Source organism: Lissotriton vulgaris, chromosome 5, assembly GCF_964263255.1.
Source record: "Lissotriton vulgaris chromosome 5, aLisVul1.2, whole genome shotgun sequence".
Lineage (NCBI taxonomy): Eukaryota > Metazoa > Chordata > Amphibia > Caudata > Salamandridae > Lissotriton > Lissotriton vulgaris.
The window spans coordinates 34,459,085-34,479,862 of record NC_141693.1 but is presented as its reverse complement, the minus strand read 5'-3'; the positions used below and the strand labels follow the sequence as shown (position 1 = coordinate 34,479,862).

The following is a 20,778-nucleotide window of genomic DNA, read 5'->3' as shown; positions in this document are numbered from 1 at the left end:
TAGATATGAATTCAGCAGCCCACATGCCTCGAACATAATTTACGGGGAACCCGTCAGAATATCTGGTTATCAGCTGTTACAAGTCTCACATCCTTGGGCCCCAGAGACAATGATTGCTAAGAAATCACCTTCAGCACCCATGAGCAACTACGTCAACAAGACCCCATTTGCTCACGAGACCTGTCGCACCTCCTTAGCACCCAAGACATCGCAGCTCCCGCAAACATTACATGTGGCATTTATCGAGGCCACATCGATCCATACAGCACCTGCCTTCAGGTAGGATTCACACAGAGCTGGGACCGGTGTCTGATCTGGCGGCTCCCCAGCACCTCAGTCAGACCCTTCTGAAGCCCCTGGCGGTTCCAAGCCCGCACTCACCTTGCTCACACAGCAGCACATCAATGTTGGGCGGGATGTTCAGTGCACGGTTCGCAATGTGTTTCAAGAGGGTGGTTTTCCCTTTGCTGAGACACAAAAAAAAAAAGAGGTCAGTGTTCAGATGTCATGAGACAGGACACATCCCAGTGCTCTGAACTGCTCTGGGAGACGGCAGCCAGTATTCAAACATAGTTGGGAATGTCATTTTGGGAGATCATTGGCAGTTCACGATCAGTGTTGGAACCGTCACTCTTGGAACTCATGGCCAGTGCTCAGAAGGCACAAAGCATCATAGACTGGTCAGGAGTGCTCAGTGATGCGATGATTCAGAAGCAAGTTCAAGGATTACTTTTTGTTTTTATTTTTATACTTCGGGGGTACAAGAGGAGCGAAAGAGAAAGAAAAAGAGAAACTCAACTGCGACATGTGTAGCAAGTTTGAGTTTTGGAATCTCAGAACTCCAGTTAAACATGGGAGTAAAATTCAGTATTAATTCATTGCAACGAGGATGAGCGTTATGAGCCATCGAGGGCACACACTACAAGCCTACATGTAAATAACAGTACAAGATCTATAAGCTATCTACAGGGGAAGGTTTATAGCCATAGCGGGGTGGAGGTCCTACTCTACTGCGGGCAGAGGGATAAGAACTATGGAGCAGGCAGAACATACCCATTTGGTCCCACAAGACCATATCTGCGGCCAGCAACCACATACAGGTCAGAATTCACAAACAGCTCCTTGCCGTGAGCCGAGATGCTGAACTTCTCAAGCTGGAAGACAAAAGGACGATCAGCAAGTGCATGGCGTGAATAAAGGTAAGCAGTATCATTTGGTGCAGGGGATGCCAATGGGGCAAAGAAAACGCTTACTTTCATGCAAAAAAGGAGGGAGGGTCCTTGCTTACCTTTATGTCAGAGGCGTTCTCCAGCATGGCCTGTCGGGAGGATAGCTCCGCTTGAGACACTGAAAAGTCATTCTCCTCTGCAGTTGCTTGCTTCATCATTGCCACCTGTTTCTCATAATCAATCTGTAATGGAAAATATATTGAGACGTTGGCGAGTGTACAGTGCATCATATGGAGAGTCTAACAGAGCCTTGAATCAGAGCATTTGTTTACATAAAGGAGAATTCAGGAGCTGAGAGCAGACGTCCTGACACCTTTGCAGCTCTCACTCAGCAAAGAAGCTCAACACTTTACAGAGTACCAGCTGTGTTCATCAATTCACCTACAAATATTCTCAAATGGAGAGATCGCCGACTGTCGATTGGAGGGAAGCAGTGACCAGCCACAGAGGCCAGCCACAGGCACCCTACAATCGGCAGCCATTTCAAATCTTACACCCTCTCCTGTTGAAGAGACGAATGAACCAGAACGGGTGCAACAAGGGCAGACAGAGGGTTTCTTCACGAATGGCATTGAGTTCATGCCCTGTATGAGTTATGATAGATCTTGAAAGGACACAGTGTCTCTTCCACCACTTTCCCCTTCCCTGCATTAAAGACCACTAATGTTACCCGTAACCGTGCACTTCAACCTCACATGTACTGTTTCTTGAACCAGCCTTCTGGCGTGCACGTAACACAGTTGCCTGTAACTCTGCATCTCTACGCTTCACCGCCAGCGCTAGTACGAAGGCCAGGTCCCGAAACTCACCTGCTTCTTCATCTTCTTTTTCTCCTTCTTGCTCAGGTTGGCATAAGGATCATCTTCTTCCTTTTTGTCGTCTCTTTCCCCATCTTCATCATCAGACTGCACAGGAAACAAACACAATAATCAGGCGACAAAAACTAGATAAAAGAAGAACATGGGGAAGTCTAGAGACAATCCATCCAAGGCCAACATACAATGAGCCACGTCTACAGCATTCACTGTTGCGGCTATCTGATGCACGGTCATCAGTAGAACCCATACTGTTCCAGAAGGAGCTTGGCCAATCAGATTGCAGCTTTGCTCCAGCTGGCTCACTCCTGGTTCTACACTGCTGATCCCTGCACAGCCACATCCAGACGTTCAACCTCTGAAGCTATGTGGTTCTGCATACATGGTCTACACAAAATTCCACTCTTTCGAAACTGCTCAGCCACTTAGCAACTCCAAGCACAAGTGCTCCCTATAGGAAGCTGGCTCTGTATATACTATACCAAAGTGAGGCATAGTGTGCACAGAGTCCAGTGGATCCCCAAAGGTAAGTGGTAAAAGTAGATAATGCCTACTCTTGATTTGTGGTAGTGTGGGCGAGAAGTAATGGCTTTAGCAGAGGGTAGTTTTCAGCATTTCTTGTATACACTCAGACAAGAAATGATGTCACACACTCTAAGACTGAACTTCAGACCAATTTGTTTTGTAAAAACTATTTCTTGGTTGCATTTTATTTCTAGAACCAAGCAGGCCTGGCACAGGTAAGTGAAATAGTACTTTCAAGAATAATGCAGTTGAATGCAACTTGTTTGGTTACAGGTAGGTTAAATGTTCAGAAACAGTTGAAATTACTGTACAGGTACTTTGGAAGTACTTTGTGAGTATTTGTTATATTACTTTTCAGATTACTTTTCTTACTCCTAGAACGAGGCAAGTCATGCAATTTATTATTGAAACACACTTGTTTGAGTTTTCATATTATTTCCAACTCCACACTTAGAACTATTTTCACAGAAAAGCAGTAACTGCATATAGGAGAAAACTAAGTTATCTGATTAAAGGTAAGTACTTGCTTTTGGGACTTGGGGTTCTGGGGTTAGAACAAGGGCTCCCCCAGGGTCAAGGATGCACTCAGAGAACACCCTCAGAGGCACTAGGGCGGCTGGGTGCAGCGTTCTGAGGCCCAATGTTATCCAATGGGGAGAGGGGGCCTCCGGTTGGTGGCTGCTCACGGGGAAGCCACTTGGATGTGGGAGCAAAGCTCCTGGGGTTAAGCTCAGGGCAAAGGGGATCCGAGCTAACACACAAGGTGCACCCAGAACGGCACAGGGGCAGCAGGTTGCAGGGTGCTGTTTTGGAGTCGGGTGCCCTGTTTTCAATGGGGATTCTCCGGTCACAACAAACACTGCAGGCTCTGGCACGAAGCCTTTCTGGAGGAGACTACCGGTTTGAGAGTTAAGGTGGGATGCTGGGGGTTGCCTGGACATCATTAATTGGGCCACCCAAGGTTTGGAGAGTAGGGTGCAACTGTGTCTTTTGGCCTCAGGTTTCCTTACCAGCTCCTGGTCGTGGTAGGGGGGGGAGCCTCCCGATAGAGGCTGCAGGAGTCGGCTGGAGGCAGGTCGGGGGTCACTGGATCCCAGGTCAGGCTCGCCGGGGAGACCTCCTCTTGGTGTTATGCCCCTCGAACTCTGGCCATGGGCGTAGGGTGCAGAGTAGTGCAGACTCAAGAACCTGGCTGGAACCAGAGTCTGTTTGGTGAGCAAATCCGGTGCTCATGGGAGACAGTCTTGATAGGGTTAGGCAGGGCAGGTCCGCCGGGTTTCTGGGGGCTGCTGGACACGCCAAAGCTTTACTGGATCAGGTTGAGGTCGGGACAGGCTAGTAGGGCTGGGGCCAAGTCAGTTGGCGTCGTCCTCTTCGTCCTGCAGTACAGCTCTCGGTCCTTCTTGCTTGTCTTAGGGGGGCGCGGTTCAGGGTTGGCCCTAAATACTAAATTTAGGGGCGTTTCAGGTAGGTACAGGTTGGGACCAATGGCTCCCTTCCTTGGGATGGGTACACCCCCTATTATGCCACCCTCCAGTGGGTGAGCGCATAAGCCTCACTCTGGTTGTCTGGGTCCCCCCCATCTTCAAAATGGTGGGGAGCGAGTTGTGCTTCACCTCGCCTCCCCACCTCAGGGGTGACGTTGGCAAAGGTAGGAACACCTCTCCTCCTATCTTAGTTTTTCCGCTGATTCTCCCGTCCTAAGTGGGGTTCAGAACGGTGGAGGCTTGTTGCTGGGAGCAGCAAATGATTGGATCAGCTCAAAGGCGGCATGCCTTTGAAGCTGCTCATTTGTGAACCCTGCCCATCCTGGGGTAGGAGGCTTGGCACCTCTGCCCACGTTGTGTTTTGTTTTCACAACCCAAGAGCGGCAAGCTCTCGACCCAGAGGTCCAGAAAAATGCCTGGGGGTGGCAGCTGGCGAGCAGCCACTCAGCCATGACACTAGTGTAAGGTTGTTCTTCAGGGGGCATCTTGCCCTTTGAGTGCATTTTGCATTAAATCCCACACTGGCATCAGTGTGGGTTTAATGGGCTGAGAAGCCTGATACCAAACTTCCCAGGGTTCAGTAAAGCCATTATAGTGCTATGGAGTTTGTAATAACAAACTACCAGAACCATATACTCTTTATGGCATCACTGCACTTACAATGTCTAAGAATAGACAGACACGTAGGGGTGCAGGGCTCATGCATCTGTACCCTCACCACTGGCATAGGGCACCCAGCTTGAGGGGTGGCTGACCTATGCCAGGGATGTGTGCAATGTCGACTCTTCACTTTGTTCTGCACCAAGACACGCAGCCTGTAAAGGCAGTGTGTGTGTGTGTGTGTCAGGGTACAGGGCCTCTAAGGGTGGCACAATTAGTGCTGCAGCCCTTAGGGGCTTCTCTGGACACAGTGCCCTGGGTACCTAGGGTACCATTTACCAGCAACTGACCTGTGGCCAGAGATGCCAATTTGGTCTAGGCTTCAATGCAGTTTTTAGGGAAGGAACACAGGCCCTGGGAACCTGATTAAAGGAGCCCAGAGCACACTCAGTCAAAGAACATTAGCAATTCGGCAAAAAGTGGGGGCAACCATGCAAGAAAGAGGGCACTTTCTCACACTTACTGCTCGCCCACACTACTGCAAATAGAGAGCAAGATCTAACTTTACCTCTGCCTGCCTTTGGGGTTCCACTGGACTCTGTGCACACTACACCTCACTTTGGTAGAGTATATACAGAGCCAGCTTCCTACATCATGCTATTGTGATCCGTCAGAGAATGTGTGGCGCGATCCCAGTGGTGATGTGGACATACACGGCGACTGTAGTGGTCGTGGCCTTGAGCTGAGAAGTGACGGCTGAGTTCCTGGCGGATGCCCTAGCTCTTTGGGCTTCCTAGACCTGTGGCATGCTTGGAGTTCTTCGGAGACTGCCTTCTCACAGACAAGCATCCTATTCTTCAATAGAGTGGGGTCAATGCCTTAACCTTTACTTATTAGCTGCAAAATACACAAAGGCTAGCAAAGGTACACTCTATATGGGATTTATGGATTTGGCTGCGGCCTTTGATAATGTAAACAGGAGTAAACTTTGGGCCATGATGAGCAACCTGGGAATTGATCCCGGACTCATCAACATTCTCATGGAATTACATTGGAACACAACAGCCAAGGTCCGCTTTAGCACGGATGGTGGGGGGTGGGGGGGGGAATGTAGTACTGATCCCTTCCCGTGCACCAGCGCGGAGGAGAGAACATTGGTTGCTTTAAATGTGGATTGCCCCAACGCAGGAAAGCGTCATATTCCGGTACTGCTGTACGCGGATGACGCGGTCCTGCTTGCACGAACAGCTCTGAGTCTACAACATCTCGTTGATGGGTTCGTGGAATTCATGGACAAATTAGATCTGTCCGTGAATCTGAACAAATCCTACGTGATGGTGGCGGGCAAGAAACCCTGTAGGAAATTTGTATTCAAAATAGGGTCCCACATACTAGAAACTAAGTTCCTTTTCCTACTTGGGCCTTCTATTTGACGGGGAGATAAAGTTCGACTTTTTAATTGAGGAAAGGTGTAGAAAGCTGGTCTCCGCAAACGGTGCGATACTCAACTTTGCCCGAAGGTTGGGTCGCTGGTCACCAGTGCAAGTAATGAAGCTATATGTAGCTGTAAGCACTGCAAAGGCCTTATATGGTGCAGAGGTCTGGGGCTTTAGGGATGTAAGACTTTTACAATTGGAGGAAGATAAATTCCTACGTAGGATCCTGAAGATATCACAAAGCACCCCAGCAGGAATTGCACACACTGAGCTTGGGATTCCATTTATTACAGACCAGGTGAAGGTGAGGCCTATTATGACATGGCTCAGAATTTGGGTGAACCCCGAAGCTGAGCTAAGTAGAGTAATAGTGGGCGATTGCTTACAAAAAGACAACTGCCTCCAAATTCCCTGGCAGAAGTATATCAAGGACACACTGGGAATCATCAATCAGTCGTTACTTTTCAGTGGTCCGACTTCCATTACCACACTATGTAGACATCAAGTCAAAAAACAGCTACTAGGGGAGGAGCTACGCGGGCATCCAAGATGGTCGCGTGAGCAGAGAGCTCCCGAGACCCGCGCCGCCCTTCTTTATCTATCCTGCAATTATCCTGATCACTCTGACGGGCTTTTGAAGTACTACTCGCACTGATGCTGTTGATCCTTTTTTGGTCGAAATCGGACTTTGTGGACCATTTTTCTGTCGTCTTCAACTTTCTGGCCTAACCACTGACGCAACCGGGGCCTCGGCTGCCTGCCATGGCCGAGCTGTAATGCAACAACAACGGCTGCCTGGCATCTGGCCCACCGGTGGTGTGCCACTTTCACTTTCGGTTTCCGGCCTCATCGTCTCTGTCTCCTCCTACTTTGTCCTCGCCTGCCACTCTCACAGTGAACGCTTTCCATCTTTTGACTGGCAAGGAGGCCTGTGGTATTCACTCTTCGAACTACACTTCAGAGTTTCTGGACTTATCATCGTCCCGCTGAACTTTGGTGCCCTCGGCCGCCGCTGACTGCGACATGGCGACGAAACCCGAGGCGGAAAAATGCAGGAAGACTGTAACCCGGGGGGGGGGGGGTCGATCCAGTCTAATATGATCGAGCGCTACACCCAGCCGAGAGGCTCCCCCGGTGTCACCAGTGTGGGCTCAGAAGGCCCTTCAACGGACATGTCTTCTTCCTCTGAAGTGTCACTCCAAGACCGATTGGCTGCCATCTCTGGACTTAAGGCTGATATGAGTCAACAATACGAAGCCATCGTGTCCAAGATAGACACGGTGGCTGTGGATGTCACTCTTATTCGAGCCGACCTGGCCAAGACGAACGAGAGGGTGAAGGCACTAGACCTGAAGGCGTCGAGTCTGATGACGGACATGGCGGAGGCGCAATCCGAGATCGGGAATCTGCATTCCTCGCACGACCTACTGCTCAAAAGCATTGAGGACTACGACAATAGGGCCAGGCGGAACAACATACGCCTGGTTGGAATGCCGGAAAGTGATGGTGCTGCCTCAATCGATTTACTGGTCGAGGAACTTATAGTTGCTAAACTCGCTCCAGTTGGACTCAGCAAGTTCTTTGCCGTAGAGCGTGCCTATCGTTTCCCAGGAGGGCAAGTGAAGCCAGGAGGCCCGCCGAGGCCTATCATCGCAAGGCTATTTCACTATCGAGATAGAGACGCTATCCTACAGGCCGCCCGTAAACACGGCCCGTTGAAATACGACAATAACTCTATCTCCATCTATCCTGATTTCACTCCCCAAGTGCAACGACAGCGATCTGGGTTCCTCGGAGTGAAGCGTCGTCTAAGGGACCGGGGACTGAAGTACGCCATGTTGTTTCCAGCTCGATTGCGGATTGAGTTCAGAGAACGTGCCTATTTTTTTGATCAGCCGGACCGGGCTGCTGACTGGTTGGACTCGTTGCCGACGGATGACTCTGAGAGCGGTGGCCCTGGTGGTGCGGAAGGTGGTGCGACGGCCCAGGAGTGATATGGGCCCCCGGAGGTCCGACTTGAGACTACGAACTCTACAGCGTAAATTAACTGTGGGCTCTATGTTTATGCCCGTGGCGGTGCGGGTGCGGGTGATTTCTCCCTTCCTCCTCGGGGGGTTCTTTGTGTAGATCAGATGGGGCGACAGGCACACTGCAGTTTGGGGTGGCTTTTTAGTCAGCAGGGGTGCAGGGTGGGGGGTGTTGTAACGGGTTCTTGGTTGGGGGATGGTTCTTGGGGACTTGGTTGTGTTTCGTTTTGTTTGTTATGTTCCTTTTTTCATGGTATTTCACTGATCGCAAATATTCCGAACTTGGGGTTGTGGGGGAGGGTTGGGGCGGATTGCCTTTGCTGCTATGGGGGGGGGGGGGGGGGGGGGGGGAAGAGATGCCCCTGATGTTGTGTTCCTTCAGGAGACCCACTTAATCGGTAATGCTTGTAAGGCTCTCGACCATCGAGGCTACCGACTGGTCGCACATGCTGGTTTCACCTCTGGGTCCCGGGGAGTGGGTATCATGGTGAAGTCCTCCCTAGCCCTTGCTATTGACGATGTTGTATTGGACGATCGGGGGCGGTATGCTGCTGTCTCCGGGAGGTGGGAGGGTAAACAAATTGTGCTAGTGGTTGTGTACATTCCCCCGGGGCTGCAAGCTACCACCTACGCCGACCTCGGCAAGACTCTTCTTGGTCACCCTGATGGACTGTTAATCATGGGCGGGGACTTCAATTCTGTTATGTCTGGCGAATTTGATCGGCTGCCCTCTAGAGTCCTGCCGCCATCCCAGATGTGGCTCAATGAGATGGCAGATACTTTTGGTCTGGTGGATGTTTGGCGTTCGCTGCACCCGTCGCTCCTGCAGTATACCTTCCATTCTGGTGCACATGGCAGCCTCTCTCGTATAGACTATTTCTTTATGTTGGCCTCCACTCTGTCCACTGTCCGGGAGGTTCGACATCTTCCCCGGGGTATCTCGGACCATTCCCCTTTGGTGGTCCGGATTTCGGTGGGTGGTCTGCTCGGCAACAGGGTCCCCCCTGTCCCTCCCTGGCACTTCCGAAACCCCCGACTACGCTCCGATATGGTGAAGGCAATTGACTGTTATTTTGATGAGAATGTGGGCTCGGTCACCTCCCCTACTGTCCTGTGGGAGGCCTTTAAGACAGTTATCAGGGGTTCCGCATTATCTCTCATTACCGCTGAGCGTAGGGCTAAAAGGGAGGCTGTTCTGGCCCTGGAGACTGAGATCACTGCCCTTGAAAGTGAGCTGGGTGGGGACGACACGCCTGCACTGTTGCACACTCTGGAATTAAAACAGGCTGACTACAAGGCTTGTGTCACTGATGCTGCTAAGTTAATGTGCGCAAATCAACTGGGCCGGCTGTATGATGTGGGTGACAAAGCCAGCAAACTCCTGGCATGGCTGGATAAGGCTGAACGAGCGAGTCGTGTTGTGCCTGTTATTGTTCGCGAATCTGGTGAGAATGTCTCCGACCCAGGCGAGATTGTTGAATGTTTTGTGGACCACTTCCGGAAGGTTTATACTCCTGTTAGTGATCGTGATGAGGCCGATTCCAGGCTGTTATTGCGTGATATAGCTCTGCCTACTGTGTCGGAGGAAGATGGCCTTGTTTTGGAGGCCCCTTTCACCGTAGATGAGATTGCCCTTGCCATCCGATCGTTACGCTCGGGTAAGGCGATGGGCCCGAACGGGTTGCCCATCGAACTTTACAAACTCTGCCCGGATAAGATGGCCGCCCATCTACGCAACATGTTTCTCGATGCGGTTGAGGCTGGTAGCCTCCCACTTGAGCAGCGCCTAGCTACCATAGTGGTCATTTATAAGGATGGCAAGCCTAGTGACCGTTGTACCTCCTACCGCCCCATTTCCCTGCTAAACGCGGAACCCAAAATCCTGGCCAAGGTTCTAGCCAATCGGCTGTTGAAGGTGATTTGCGACCTGATCCATCCGGATCAATCCGGTTTCATTCCGCACAGGAACACGGCCCTTAACCTGCGTAGGCTTCATGGTGTTCTCGCGAGGGCCGCAACTCTCGCGGAGCCGGCGGTGGTGGCCTCCCTAGACGCCACTATGGCTTTCGACACCATCGAGTGGCCCTATCTCTGGGCGACCCTCGCTAAGTTTGGCTTTGGTCCTAATTTTATTGCATGGGTCAGGCTCCTTTACGAACGACCACTGGCTCAGGTTGTGGTAAATGGCAGATGCTCTGACCCCTTCCCATTAGGTCGTGGCACTCGTCAGGGCTGTCCGCTTTCCCCGCTTCTATTTGCGCTCGCGCTTGAACCCCTTGCGGCGTGGCTTCGGTGGGAACCCTCGATTAAGGGGATCCGGTGGTCGCCAGATCTCGAGGATCGCGTCTCATTGTACGCCGATGACATCCTTCTCTATCTCACTTCCCCTCAAAAGTCTCTTAACGTCCTCTTCGACGTCCTTACGTCCTTCGGTAAGAACTCTGGATTAGTCATCAATTGGACCAAGTCCTGTGTTTATGTTATAGCCGGGGCTTTGCCACCTCTGCCTCGCAGGTTCCCCATTTTGGTGGCGACGGACGGCTTCAAATATTTGGGGATCTAAGTCTCTACGGTCTCTTCGGTTCGCTACGAGCGGAACCTGTATGCTCCGCTCCGCCGACTCAAGCAGGACGTAAGAAGGTGGCGTGAGTTGCCCCTATCTCCATTGGGCCGAGCGGCGCTCTTCAAAATGATGTCGCTCCCCCGATTTCTTTACGCCCTGCAGAATTTTTTCGACCCTGTCCCTGCTCGCTACTTTCGTGAGGTCGAGAGTCTACAACGACAACTGATTTGGGATGGTCGTGCCCGTATTGCATTGTCCAAGCTTACCCTCTCATGGTACGATGGTGGTATTGCCTTGCCAGATATTAGACGCTATTACTGGGCCTCACACCTGAGCGCTATCAACCATGCGACGTACTCTCCGGAACCTGCCCCCGCCTTTGCTCTGGATAAACTGTTATTGCCCGGCAGCAACTTTAATAGGGCTCTGTATTCAAAGTCACCCGTCCGGCTCCTTACAGGTCCAACGAAGTGTGCGGTGCGGGCCTGGAGGGATGCTACTGTGGCCACGGGCTGGGGTGGTAAGTTGACGCGTATGACGCCACTGTATGACTCGGATCGGTTGGGCAACCTGTGGAAGACGAAAGGGTTTGATAAGTGGGACATGATTGGGATTAGCAAGGTGGAGGATCTATGGGCGCTGTGAAGTCCTTCGCTGTTTTGAAACTGGAATACCGGCTCGACGACAGGGAGCACTTCCGATATATGCAGGTTCGACATGCCTTGTCCTCCGTCTTTCCCCCTGGTACCGATATTCCGCAGTCATCCCCTTTGGAGGATCGTGTCTTGAACGGCCATGTCCCCGATAGCACGATTTCCTTAATATATAAAAAGCTCGTCAACAACAGGGCTGACCAACTTGAGAAACTTCGTGCTTCTTGGACAGCTGACGGGCTCGAACTCGACGACGAGGACTGGCAGTCCGCTGTATCCTCCCCCAAGGAGGTGGCTATCCCGGCTCGGCATCGGTTTGTCCAGCTTAAGATCCTCCACCGTGTGTATGTGACTGGAATGCGTCTGGTACGAATGGGTTTAGTTTCGGATGGACGATGCAGGCGTGGGTGCGGTATGGATGGTACCTTCCTTCATGTTTTGTGGGAATGCCCAATGATCGCGGCCTTCTGGTCTAGAGTGCATGATGTTATGGGTCGTGTCACCGGGATCCCCCTCCTTCCCGAAGCACGACGTTGTCTGCTTAATGTGTGGGAGCCTTCGGATTGCAACGCTGCCCAGACGCTTTGGGTCACTCTGGGCAACATGGTCGCGAAGAGAGATATAGCTCAGCTCTGGGGCACCCCTAGACCACCATTGCTCAGTGCCTGGAAGGAGAACATGGACTGGTGCATGTTCCGCGAAAAAACTGTGCATGAGGCACGGGGGCGTCCCAAGAAATGGTCCAGGGTCTGGGCTCAGTGGAATTCGTATTGCGGAGATATCTGCTCCCCTCCACTTGATTATGAGGCTCCTCTCCCCTCTTCTCCACGATTGACGTTCCGTTTCCAGTTTTCCGTACTTCCTCTGTTTTTCCCCTTCATGCTCGCCCCCCCTTGCCAGATGTGTTCCTTTATCTCTTTGTTTTATCCCCCCCCCCTCCTACGACCCTTGCCAGTATGATACCATGTGTTTGTGTGTTGTTCCTTTCGACAAAATCATAAAATTAAACCTTTTTTATCCTATTTGATATGGTGCTATGTTCCACATGACAGTGTATGCTCAAGAGATTGCTTTAACAGCGTACTGTCCCTAATTTCCTTTTTATCCATCCTGTTTTGTCATAGCGGCCGGCCCCGCGGGGTTGTAGGCAGACGCTGTGTACTGTGCTTTTATAAATAAAGGTTTTTTTTAAAAAAAAAAACAGATACTAGAAAAATTTGAATCTGGAAGATTAAGCTCTGACTTAGTAAAAAGATTGGTTGTGGCACACCGTCTAGTGAGTAATGGAGAAGGCATGGAGCCCTATCTATTTTTAATGCACAACCAACAGGATAGACTTTTAATGTGTCCTTTTAGGCTCAACTTGTTACACAATATTTTAGCTTATCCGTCAGGTTTTACTTTAACAATTGAGCAGAAGGGTGCCTGCGGCTGCGACAATAGGTCTCCGCAGGACACCCTTCATTTTGTACTTTTGTGTTCTTTTTATCGTCGTAGATTCCTTGTTGAGATTTTAAAAGAGGCAAAGCTACTTCAAGCCAAGACTGCTCTACTCTTTCTGCAAAAGGCTAGTGATATGCGTACCCTGTGCTCGATTAGGAACTTTCTGAAGATGGCAGTAAGATTAAGAAACATAAGAGACTGAGCAATGATGTATATAATGGCATATGTTTGAAATGTTTTAACCTTTTTTTAATCATGTACGGTTCAGAAATGTAATTAATGTATTTTGTACAATGTATTTTTATGATGGTTTTTAATCATCGAAATAAAGAATTACTGAACTGAACTAGAGTGGGGTCCTGCTCCTGTGGTGTATGAGCGCAGAATTGTTTTGGAGGGCAGGCCTCCTTTGCTTCACATCCACTTCTTTGCCAGCTCGATGCACACAAGCGGCTCACTAGACGCCAAGCCAGGCATGGATGGCTTTTCAGCCCTCACTGCCGGTTTCAGCATCCATGGTATCGGCACAGTGCTCTGGGGATTGGCTGGTGGCTTTTTTACAGCTCGAGGCTCTTCTGGAACAGAGGATGGCCCTTGGCAGCAGGGTTTTTCACGGACTGTGGCCGGATAGCAGACATTCTTGGATGTGTCCTGGGGCCTGATCGCCTCCTGAGGAGTGCTCAGCCTACATGTGTGTGTTTTTGAGACCGAACCCCAGAGGGTCAGTCCCGGAGTGTTCTTCCTCCTCCACAATGGAGCGACCCAAGGGGATGGTGCTGGAACGATCCACTGAATGATCAGGTGCCAGTCCAAGGGGATGGTGCTGGAACGATCCGCTGAATGATCAGGTGCCAGTACAGAGGGCTCTCCCCGATCACAGCTCCGTTCCTGGAGTCCCTACGAGCCAAAGTGCTGCCAGGTTCAACGGGCCCCATTGCTGTATTTTGCAATGTGACCAGTGACACTTTTATGTACCCAACTGACTTTTTGTTCTTGAAGACAGCACTAGAGAATTTATTGTGGTGTGGAGGCAGACAAATGTCACACAACGGATGATGGCCTGAACATGAACATTCAGCATTACAGTAGGTCAGAATTGGAAGGATGTGCACCCAACCAGCTATCCTTTCCACACTCATTCTCATAGGAATACAGCAGGTCTCCGGGATCCTGGTCGAACATGAAGTACCGATGCTGCCTGGTGTCAAACGGTGTCCTGATGTTGCCTGGCAATCCTGGAGCTCAAGAAGAAATGTCCGCATCCAACAGCAGAATACAAAAACTCTAAGGGGAAGCCTTTGCCATGGTGGATTGTGGATGAAGGGTGCAGTCAGGAGGAATCTTGTGACCAAACGCTTCTTCAGAAGAAAAAAAAAACACAACTTGCCCATACCCAGCACTGGACGTAGGGAGTGTGCAGCGCATGTGGTCTACAACACCACATACTAAAAACACATACTTGAACATCCAACGATCTTCATTGATAGTCAAATATTAAAATAATTCTCTGCTGCAGTGTTCATTTTAATAAATTATTTCATAGATTTATAATCCTATGGAGCAAAAGCAAATCTGTCTATACGAAGGGCAGCACCCATTGTAAGAATATCCAAGGCAAGAAAGGTCGGCCATCGGTCGCTAGAGACAACTGAGTCTGCACTGCAGCGTCCGAGGAGCAAAGCAGCTTAAACCCTGCCAACATGCATGAAAAGGAGCGTCCTGATAGGCTTGCATCGAAAGCTGTGAAGAGGATTCCTCTCCAAGATTCCCTGAGCTCCCCATACCCATGATGCATTGCGCTAACAAGTGCCTCTCACAGCCAGCTATTGTTTTACACTTTAGGCATCAAATGCTCCACTTTACTCCTCCTGGACAGTGATTTTACTGAGTGTTATTTAATATGTAAATTTCTCCTTCCAACCACCTCTTCAAATGAGCTTAGACTTCTGTAGTTTACTACACTGGAGTGTGTGCAGCATGTCCCTCACCCCACCGCCTCCACCGCTGTGTCTATATGTCCCTCACCCCACGGCTGTGCAAGTTCCTCACCCCACCGCCTACAGCAGGCTTAGACTGCTCTCCTTTACTACCCTGCACAGTGAGTGTTATTTAATGTGTGATGCTGTGTAGCATGTACCTCAGCCCACGGCTTTGTATGTCCTTCACCCCACCGCCTCCACCGCTGTGTCTGTATGTCCCTCACTGCACCGCCTCTAGCGCGGTGTCTGTATGTCCCTCACCCCACCGTCTCCAGCGCGGTGTCTGTATGTCCCTCACCCCACCGCCTCCAGCGCTGTGTCTGTATGTCCCTCACCCCACGGCTGTGTAAGTTCCTCACCCCACCGCCTACAGCAGGCTTAGACTGCTCTCCTTTACTACCCTGGACAGTGAGTGTTATTTAATGTGTGATGCTGTGTAGCATGTACCTCACCCCACGGCTTTGTATGTCCCTCACCCCACCGCCTCCATTGCTGTGTCTGTATGTCCCTCACCCCACCGCCTCCTGCGCGGTGTCTGTATGTCCCTCACCCCACCGCTGTGTCTGTATGTCCCTCACCCCACGGCTGTGTATGTCCCTCACCCCACCGCCTCCACCGCTGTGTTTGTATGTCCTTCACCCCACGGCTGTGTATGTCCCTCACCCCACCGCCTCCACCGCTGTGTCTTTATGTCCCTCACCCCACCGCCTCCAGCGCTGTGTCTGTATGTCCCTCACCCCACCGCCTCCAACGCTGTGTCTGTTTGTCCCTCACCCCACGGCTGTGTAAGTTCCTCACCCCACCGCCTCCAGCAGGCTTAGACTGCTCTCCTTTACTACCCTGGACAGTGAGTGTTATTTAATATGTGAAACTGTGTATGTCTCCACACCTCACCCCTAAAGGAAGCTAGACTTAAACCCCCCACGGGAGATACTTGGTTTCAGTCGCAGTATCGGTGCTCTCGGGACACTAGAAGTAAACAGCAGCACACACCAAGGAAAGGGTCCACCTGTGAATTCATGACCCCGAAGAAAAAGCCTCAGACTGCTCGGCACGTTCGGATTCAGGCATTTCTCTCAGCTGATTACTCAGCACGTTCTGAGATTTGTTTTGGGGGTGGTTAAGGTAAATATTTCCTCATTAGAAATCACACTACATGTATCTCAGTGCCTGTAGTGGACTGTCTCATTCCTTTGAAAGCACCTTCGTTCGATACAGTACAATGATTTTAAACAGTAATTAACCAACACATTTTATTCATTTACTCTCAACCAAAATAGTATCTGGAAGACGGGTCTTGCCTCCTGGAAGGCTTTAGCAGCAAATAGGAGCGCCCGTGGAGAAACGCGTCTAAATGACGGACACCCTTGTATTCCACAACTGCGACCGTCCCACCTACCCAGCAGCTGAACGAGAAGACTCGTGCTGCGGTGAATGTCCTGCAGAGATAGTTTTTCCTCACAAACTGCATGCTTGGCGTTCAGAGAAATCTAATACAGGGCTGATACCAATACAGGACTATATAGCACTCTGTGCCAAAAAAACTTTCACAGACAAGTGCATAGTCTGAGCACATCTCGGCCTCTGGTCCACAACGCCCAGAAACAAAAAAGTAATTCCGCTCCGCCCACTCTGTGGGAAGCAGAGAACCCACTGGTAACTCTATGGAGCTGCACAAACGCTCTACAGGAGGACACTTCCACCAGATCTTTACATGGGGGTCCCGCTGCACTGAGGCCACTTCCTGCTGCACTGACGCCACTTCCTGCTGCACTGAGGCCACTTCCTGCTGCACTGAGGCCACATCCTGCTGCACTGAGGCCACATCCTGCTGCACTGAGGCCACTTCCTGCTGCACTGAGGCCACTTCCTGCTGCACTGAGGCCACTTCCTGCTGCACTGAGGCCACTTCCTGCTGCACTGAGGCCACTTTCCACACTGTACGCCCTCTTACCAAGTCTCCAGACTTTGTCTTTTTTGTTGCTCCATCCTCATCCTCTTCCTCCATGTCCACATCGTCGTCGTCCTCCTCGGATGGAGCATATTTATTCTGAAGTGAAGACAACAGCAATGATTATACAGACTAGCAGTGCTAGAACATCTCACTATAACATGCATGGCTAGAAATACCAACTCCAAATCGTGTGACATTATCTGGTTGTTACAAAAATCAGGCACCCACTCACCTCGCTGTCCTAACATCTGGTCATGCAGCCACTCGTCTCGCAGTCCTAACATCTGGTCATGCAGCCACTCGTCTCGCAGTCCTAACACCTGGTCATGCACCCACTCGTCTTGCAGTCCTAACACCTGGTCATGCAGCCACTCATCTCGCAGTCCTAACACCTGGTCATGCACCCACTCGTCTCGCAGTCCTAACACCAGGTCATGCAGCCACTCGTCTCGCTACCCTAACACCTGTTCATGCAGCCACTCGTCTCGCAGTCCTAACACCTGGTCATGCACCCACTCGTCTCGCAGTCCTAACACCTGGCCATGAAGCCACTCGTCTCGCAGTCCTAACACCTGTTCATGCAGCCACTCGTCTCGTTACCCTAACACCTGGTCATGCAGCCACTCGTCTCGCTACCCTAACACCTGGTCATGCAGCCACTCGTCTCGCTACCCTAACACCTGGTCATGCAGCCACTCGTCTCGCTACCCTTACACCTGGTCATGGAGCCACTCGTCTCGCTACCCTAACACCTAGTCATGCAGCCACTCGTCTCGCCGTCCTAACACCTGGTCATACAGCCACTCGTCTCGCAGTCCTAACACCTGGTCATGCAGCCACTCGTCTCACAGTCCTAACACCTGCACATGCACCCACACGCCGCTCAGTCCTAACACCTGGTCCTGCACCCACACGCCTCGCTACCCTAACACCTGGTCATGCAGCCACTCGTCTCGCTACCCTAACACCTATTTATGCACCCACTCGCTTCACAGTCTTAATACCTGGCCATGCACCCATTCACTTCCCCACCCTAACACCAATCATGCACACACTCGCCTCGCCGCCCTAACCCTGGTCATGCACACATTCGCCTCGCCGCCCTAACAATTGATCATGCACCCACTCGCCTCACCATCCTAACACCTGGTCATGCAGCCACTCGTCTCGCTACCCTAACACCTGGTCATGCAGCCACTCGTCTCGCTACCCTAACACCTGGTCATGCAGCCACTCGTCTCGTCGTCCTAACACCTGGTCATGCAGCCACTCGTCTCGCTACCCTAACACCTGGTCATGCAGCCACTCGTCTCGCTACCCTAACACCTGGTCATGCAGCCACTCGTCTCGCAGTCCTAACACCTGGTCATGCAGCCACTCGTCTCGCAGTCCTAACACCTGGTCATGCAGCCACTCGTCTCGCAGTCCTAACACCCGATCATGCATCCATTCGCCTCACCACCCTAACACCTGATCATGCACCCACTCGCCTCGCCGCCCTAAAACCTGTTTATGCACCCTCTTGCTTCACAGTCTTAATACCTGGTCATGCACCCATTCACTTCACCACCCTAACACCAATCATGCACACACTCGCCTTGCTGCCCTAACACCTGGTCATGCACACATTCGCCTCGCCGCCCTAACACTTGATCATGCACCCACTCGCCTCACCATCCTAACACCTGGTCATGCAGCCACTCGTCTCGCCGACCTAACACCTGGTCATTCACCCACTCGTCTCGCCATCCTAACAAATGGTCATGCACCCACTCGCCTCGCTCCCCTGACACCAGGTCATACATCCACTCGCCTCGCCACCCTAACACCTGGTCAGTCACCCACTCGTCTCGCAGTCCTAACACCCAATCATGCAGCCACTCGTCTCGCAGTCCTAGCACCTGGTCATGCACCCACTCGCCTCGCTCCCATGACACCTGGTCATGCACCACTCACCTCGCAGTCCTAACACCCGATCATGCACCCACTTGCCTTGCTCCCCTGAAACCTGGTCATGCACCTATTCACTTCCCCGTCCTAACACCTGCTCATGGTGCCTTCTGCCTCATCAGCCTAACACCAGGTCATGAACCCTTTGTCTCACCGGACTGAAGTCTTGTCATGCACTCACTTCCTCAATGGCCTAACTCCTGGTCGCCCCCCCTGCTTCGCCACCATACTGGTCAATCAGGTCATGCACTCTCTGCCTCATTTGACTGTGGTCAGGTCATGCAAAAAGGTCATGCACTCTGGCTCATCATGCTCGGGTCTGGTCAGACACCCTCTGCCTCATCGGACTACGGTCGTCAAGCACCCTCTGCCTCATCGGCTACAGTTGGGTCGTACATCCTCTGCCTCATCAGGCTGTGGATGGGTCATGCACACTCTGCCTTGCTACCTTAAGGCCAGATCATCTATCGGCTACGGTCATGTCAGGCAACCTCTGCCTCATAGGGCTAGGGTCTGGTCATGTAATCTCTTAATCAGGCTACGGTCGGGTCATGACCCTCTGCCTCCTCAGGCTACAGTCGGGTCATGTAATCTCTGCCTCATCAGGCTACGGTCAGTCATACACACTCTGCCTTTCCTCTTTAAGGCCCGATCTATCGGCTCTTATTGGTTTACGCAAGGCCATACAACATCTACCTTGCTGGTTTAACTCCTTGTTAAGCAGCACCTGCTACAAACACAGTCAAATGAATTCTGAAGCGACTTGCCTGCAACCCCAGCTCCACTGCTGGGGTATCTCGGCTCAGCATGGCCCGAGGTACCGACGGACAGAGCGGGGCCTCATTCCCTGAGCAGTCGCCAGGAGAGGTGAGGAGTACTCCCACATAAAGCTGGGAATGAATCCAAAGTTTCTGTACGGTCTGCTTACCTGATGGGAGCTACAGGATATGGTAGGCTGGATCGCACCTATTTGATTTGTTAACATTACACTTTCACAATTTTGCAGTAGCGTTGGTTGATTTGGTCCGGACGAAAGCCTGTTGGCTGAAACACGTAGACCTGCATATGACAGTTATCCTTTCAAACTGTTAGCGCTCTCTTTTTAGATTTGACACTAGGATAGTCTTTATTAAAGTTCTGGAATTAACTTAGTAGCCAATTTTAACATTTGCACTTTAGGATTTCACTTTTTTGCACAGCAAACCTTCAGCACCACTTATCAAGACTGGCGAGTGGATGTACCGATCACTGGGGTACGAAACTAGCTGAGTTTTGACACCACTTTGGATTGGTCGCAAGAATGGTGCAACCAATCCCAGATGACTAAGATTAGCCACGAATGTGGGCTGATGGGATTCTTTTCTTTTCTATCTAAGGCATGCTGTCTTTACTATTTAGCCTAGACGTTTGGGAATTCCTGATATAGTAGATCTCATGGTTTGTAGAGATTTCCCTAGGACCCTCTGTTGAAGTGTTTGTGTATGGTATCTACGAATAAGCCATGTTCATGTTAACAGGGGCTTTCGTTTGTAAGACAGGGAGACAGAGTGTATGTGCAATTTGTGATTTCTGATTTTTATCTTACACTGAGGGGCATTATACTCTGGTCTACTAATGAGATGGAACCATTGTTTAGACAGTGTTAATGTGTTAAAATGACTAAATATTGACAACTATTACAAAATGTGCCACAATAAACAACATAATTTGCCTTTTCTTGCTGCATAATTTGGTCAACACTGTCTTCTAGTTTGGTTGCGCAGGTCCGTGACTGACAGTTGTTTCCTGCAGTTGCAGCACGACTTGAAGCTAATAGTTTTTGGGGAGCTACGTGGTTCACTAAACCATAAAAACATTTGAGGATCATCAAAAGACCAACAAAAGTTGCGAGTGGAGCTTGTCACAGGAAGCAGCAGAAAGGAACTTATTTCAGCACGCTAGGGTGGTGCATTTATGTGCTTCCGCTCCGTCCCTTTGTGGGCGGGTCAGAGCCAATGTGGAGCCATACGGTGCCACCTCTTGGCTCACAGAAGCACTGCTGCAAAGTATTCTGGATCTAGTGAGGCCGCTATAGAATATTCAAAAGGAGGTGAATCTGCAGTTGGAAGTGCTCATCA

General features: G+C 50.9%; 1 protein-coding gene across 2 annotated transcripts in view; it reads right to left on the bottom strand.

Annotated features, from left to right (window-relative positions):
- Nucleotides 1–20,778, bottom strand: part of ABCF1 (ATP binding cassette subfamily F member 1) — a 370,902-nt gene that overhangs the window by 185,879 nt on the left and 164,245 nt on the right. For both annotated transcript variants that reach the window (XM_086920711.1, XM_086920713.1), the window contains 5 exons: nucleotides 16,712–16,807; nucleotides 2,039–2,134; nucleotides 1,289–1,411; nucleotides 1,054–1,154; nucleotides 382–467 (listed from right to left, as the gene is read on the bottom strand). In XM_086920711.1, the coding sequence (XP_086776837.1) occupies nucleotides 382–467; nucleotides 1,054–1,154; nucleotides 1,289–1,411; nucleotides 2,039–2,134; nucleotides 16,712–16,807 (502 nt within the window). The remainder of the gene's footprint in view (nucleotides 1–381; nucleotides 468–1,053; nucleotides 1,155–1,288; nucleotides 1,412–2,038; nucleotides 2,135–16,711; nucleotides 16,808–20,778) is intronic.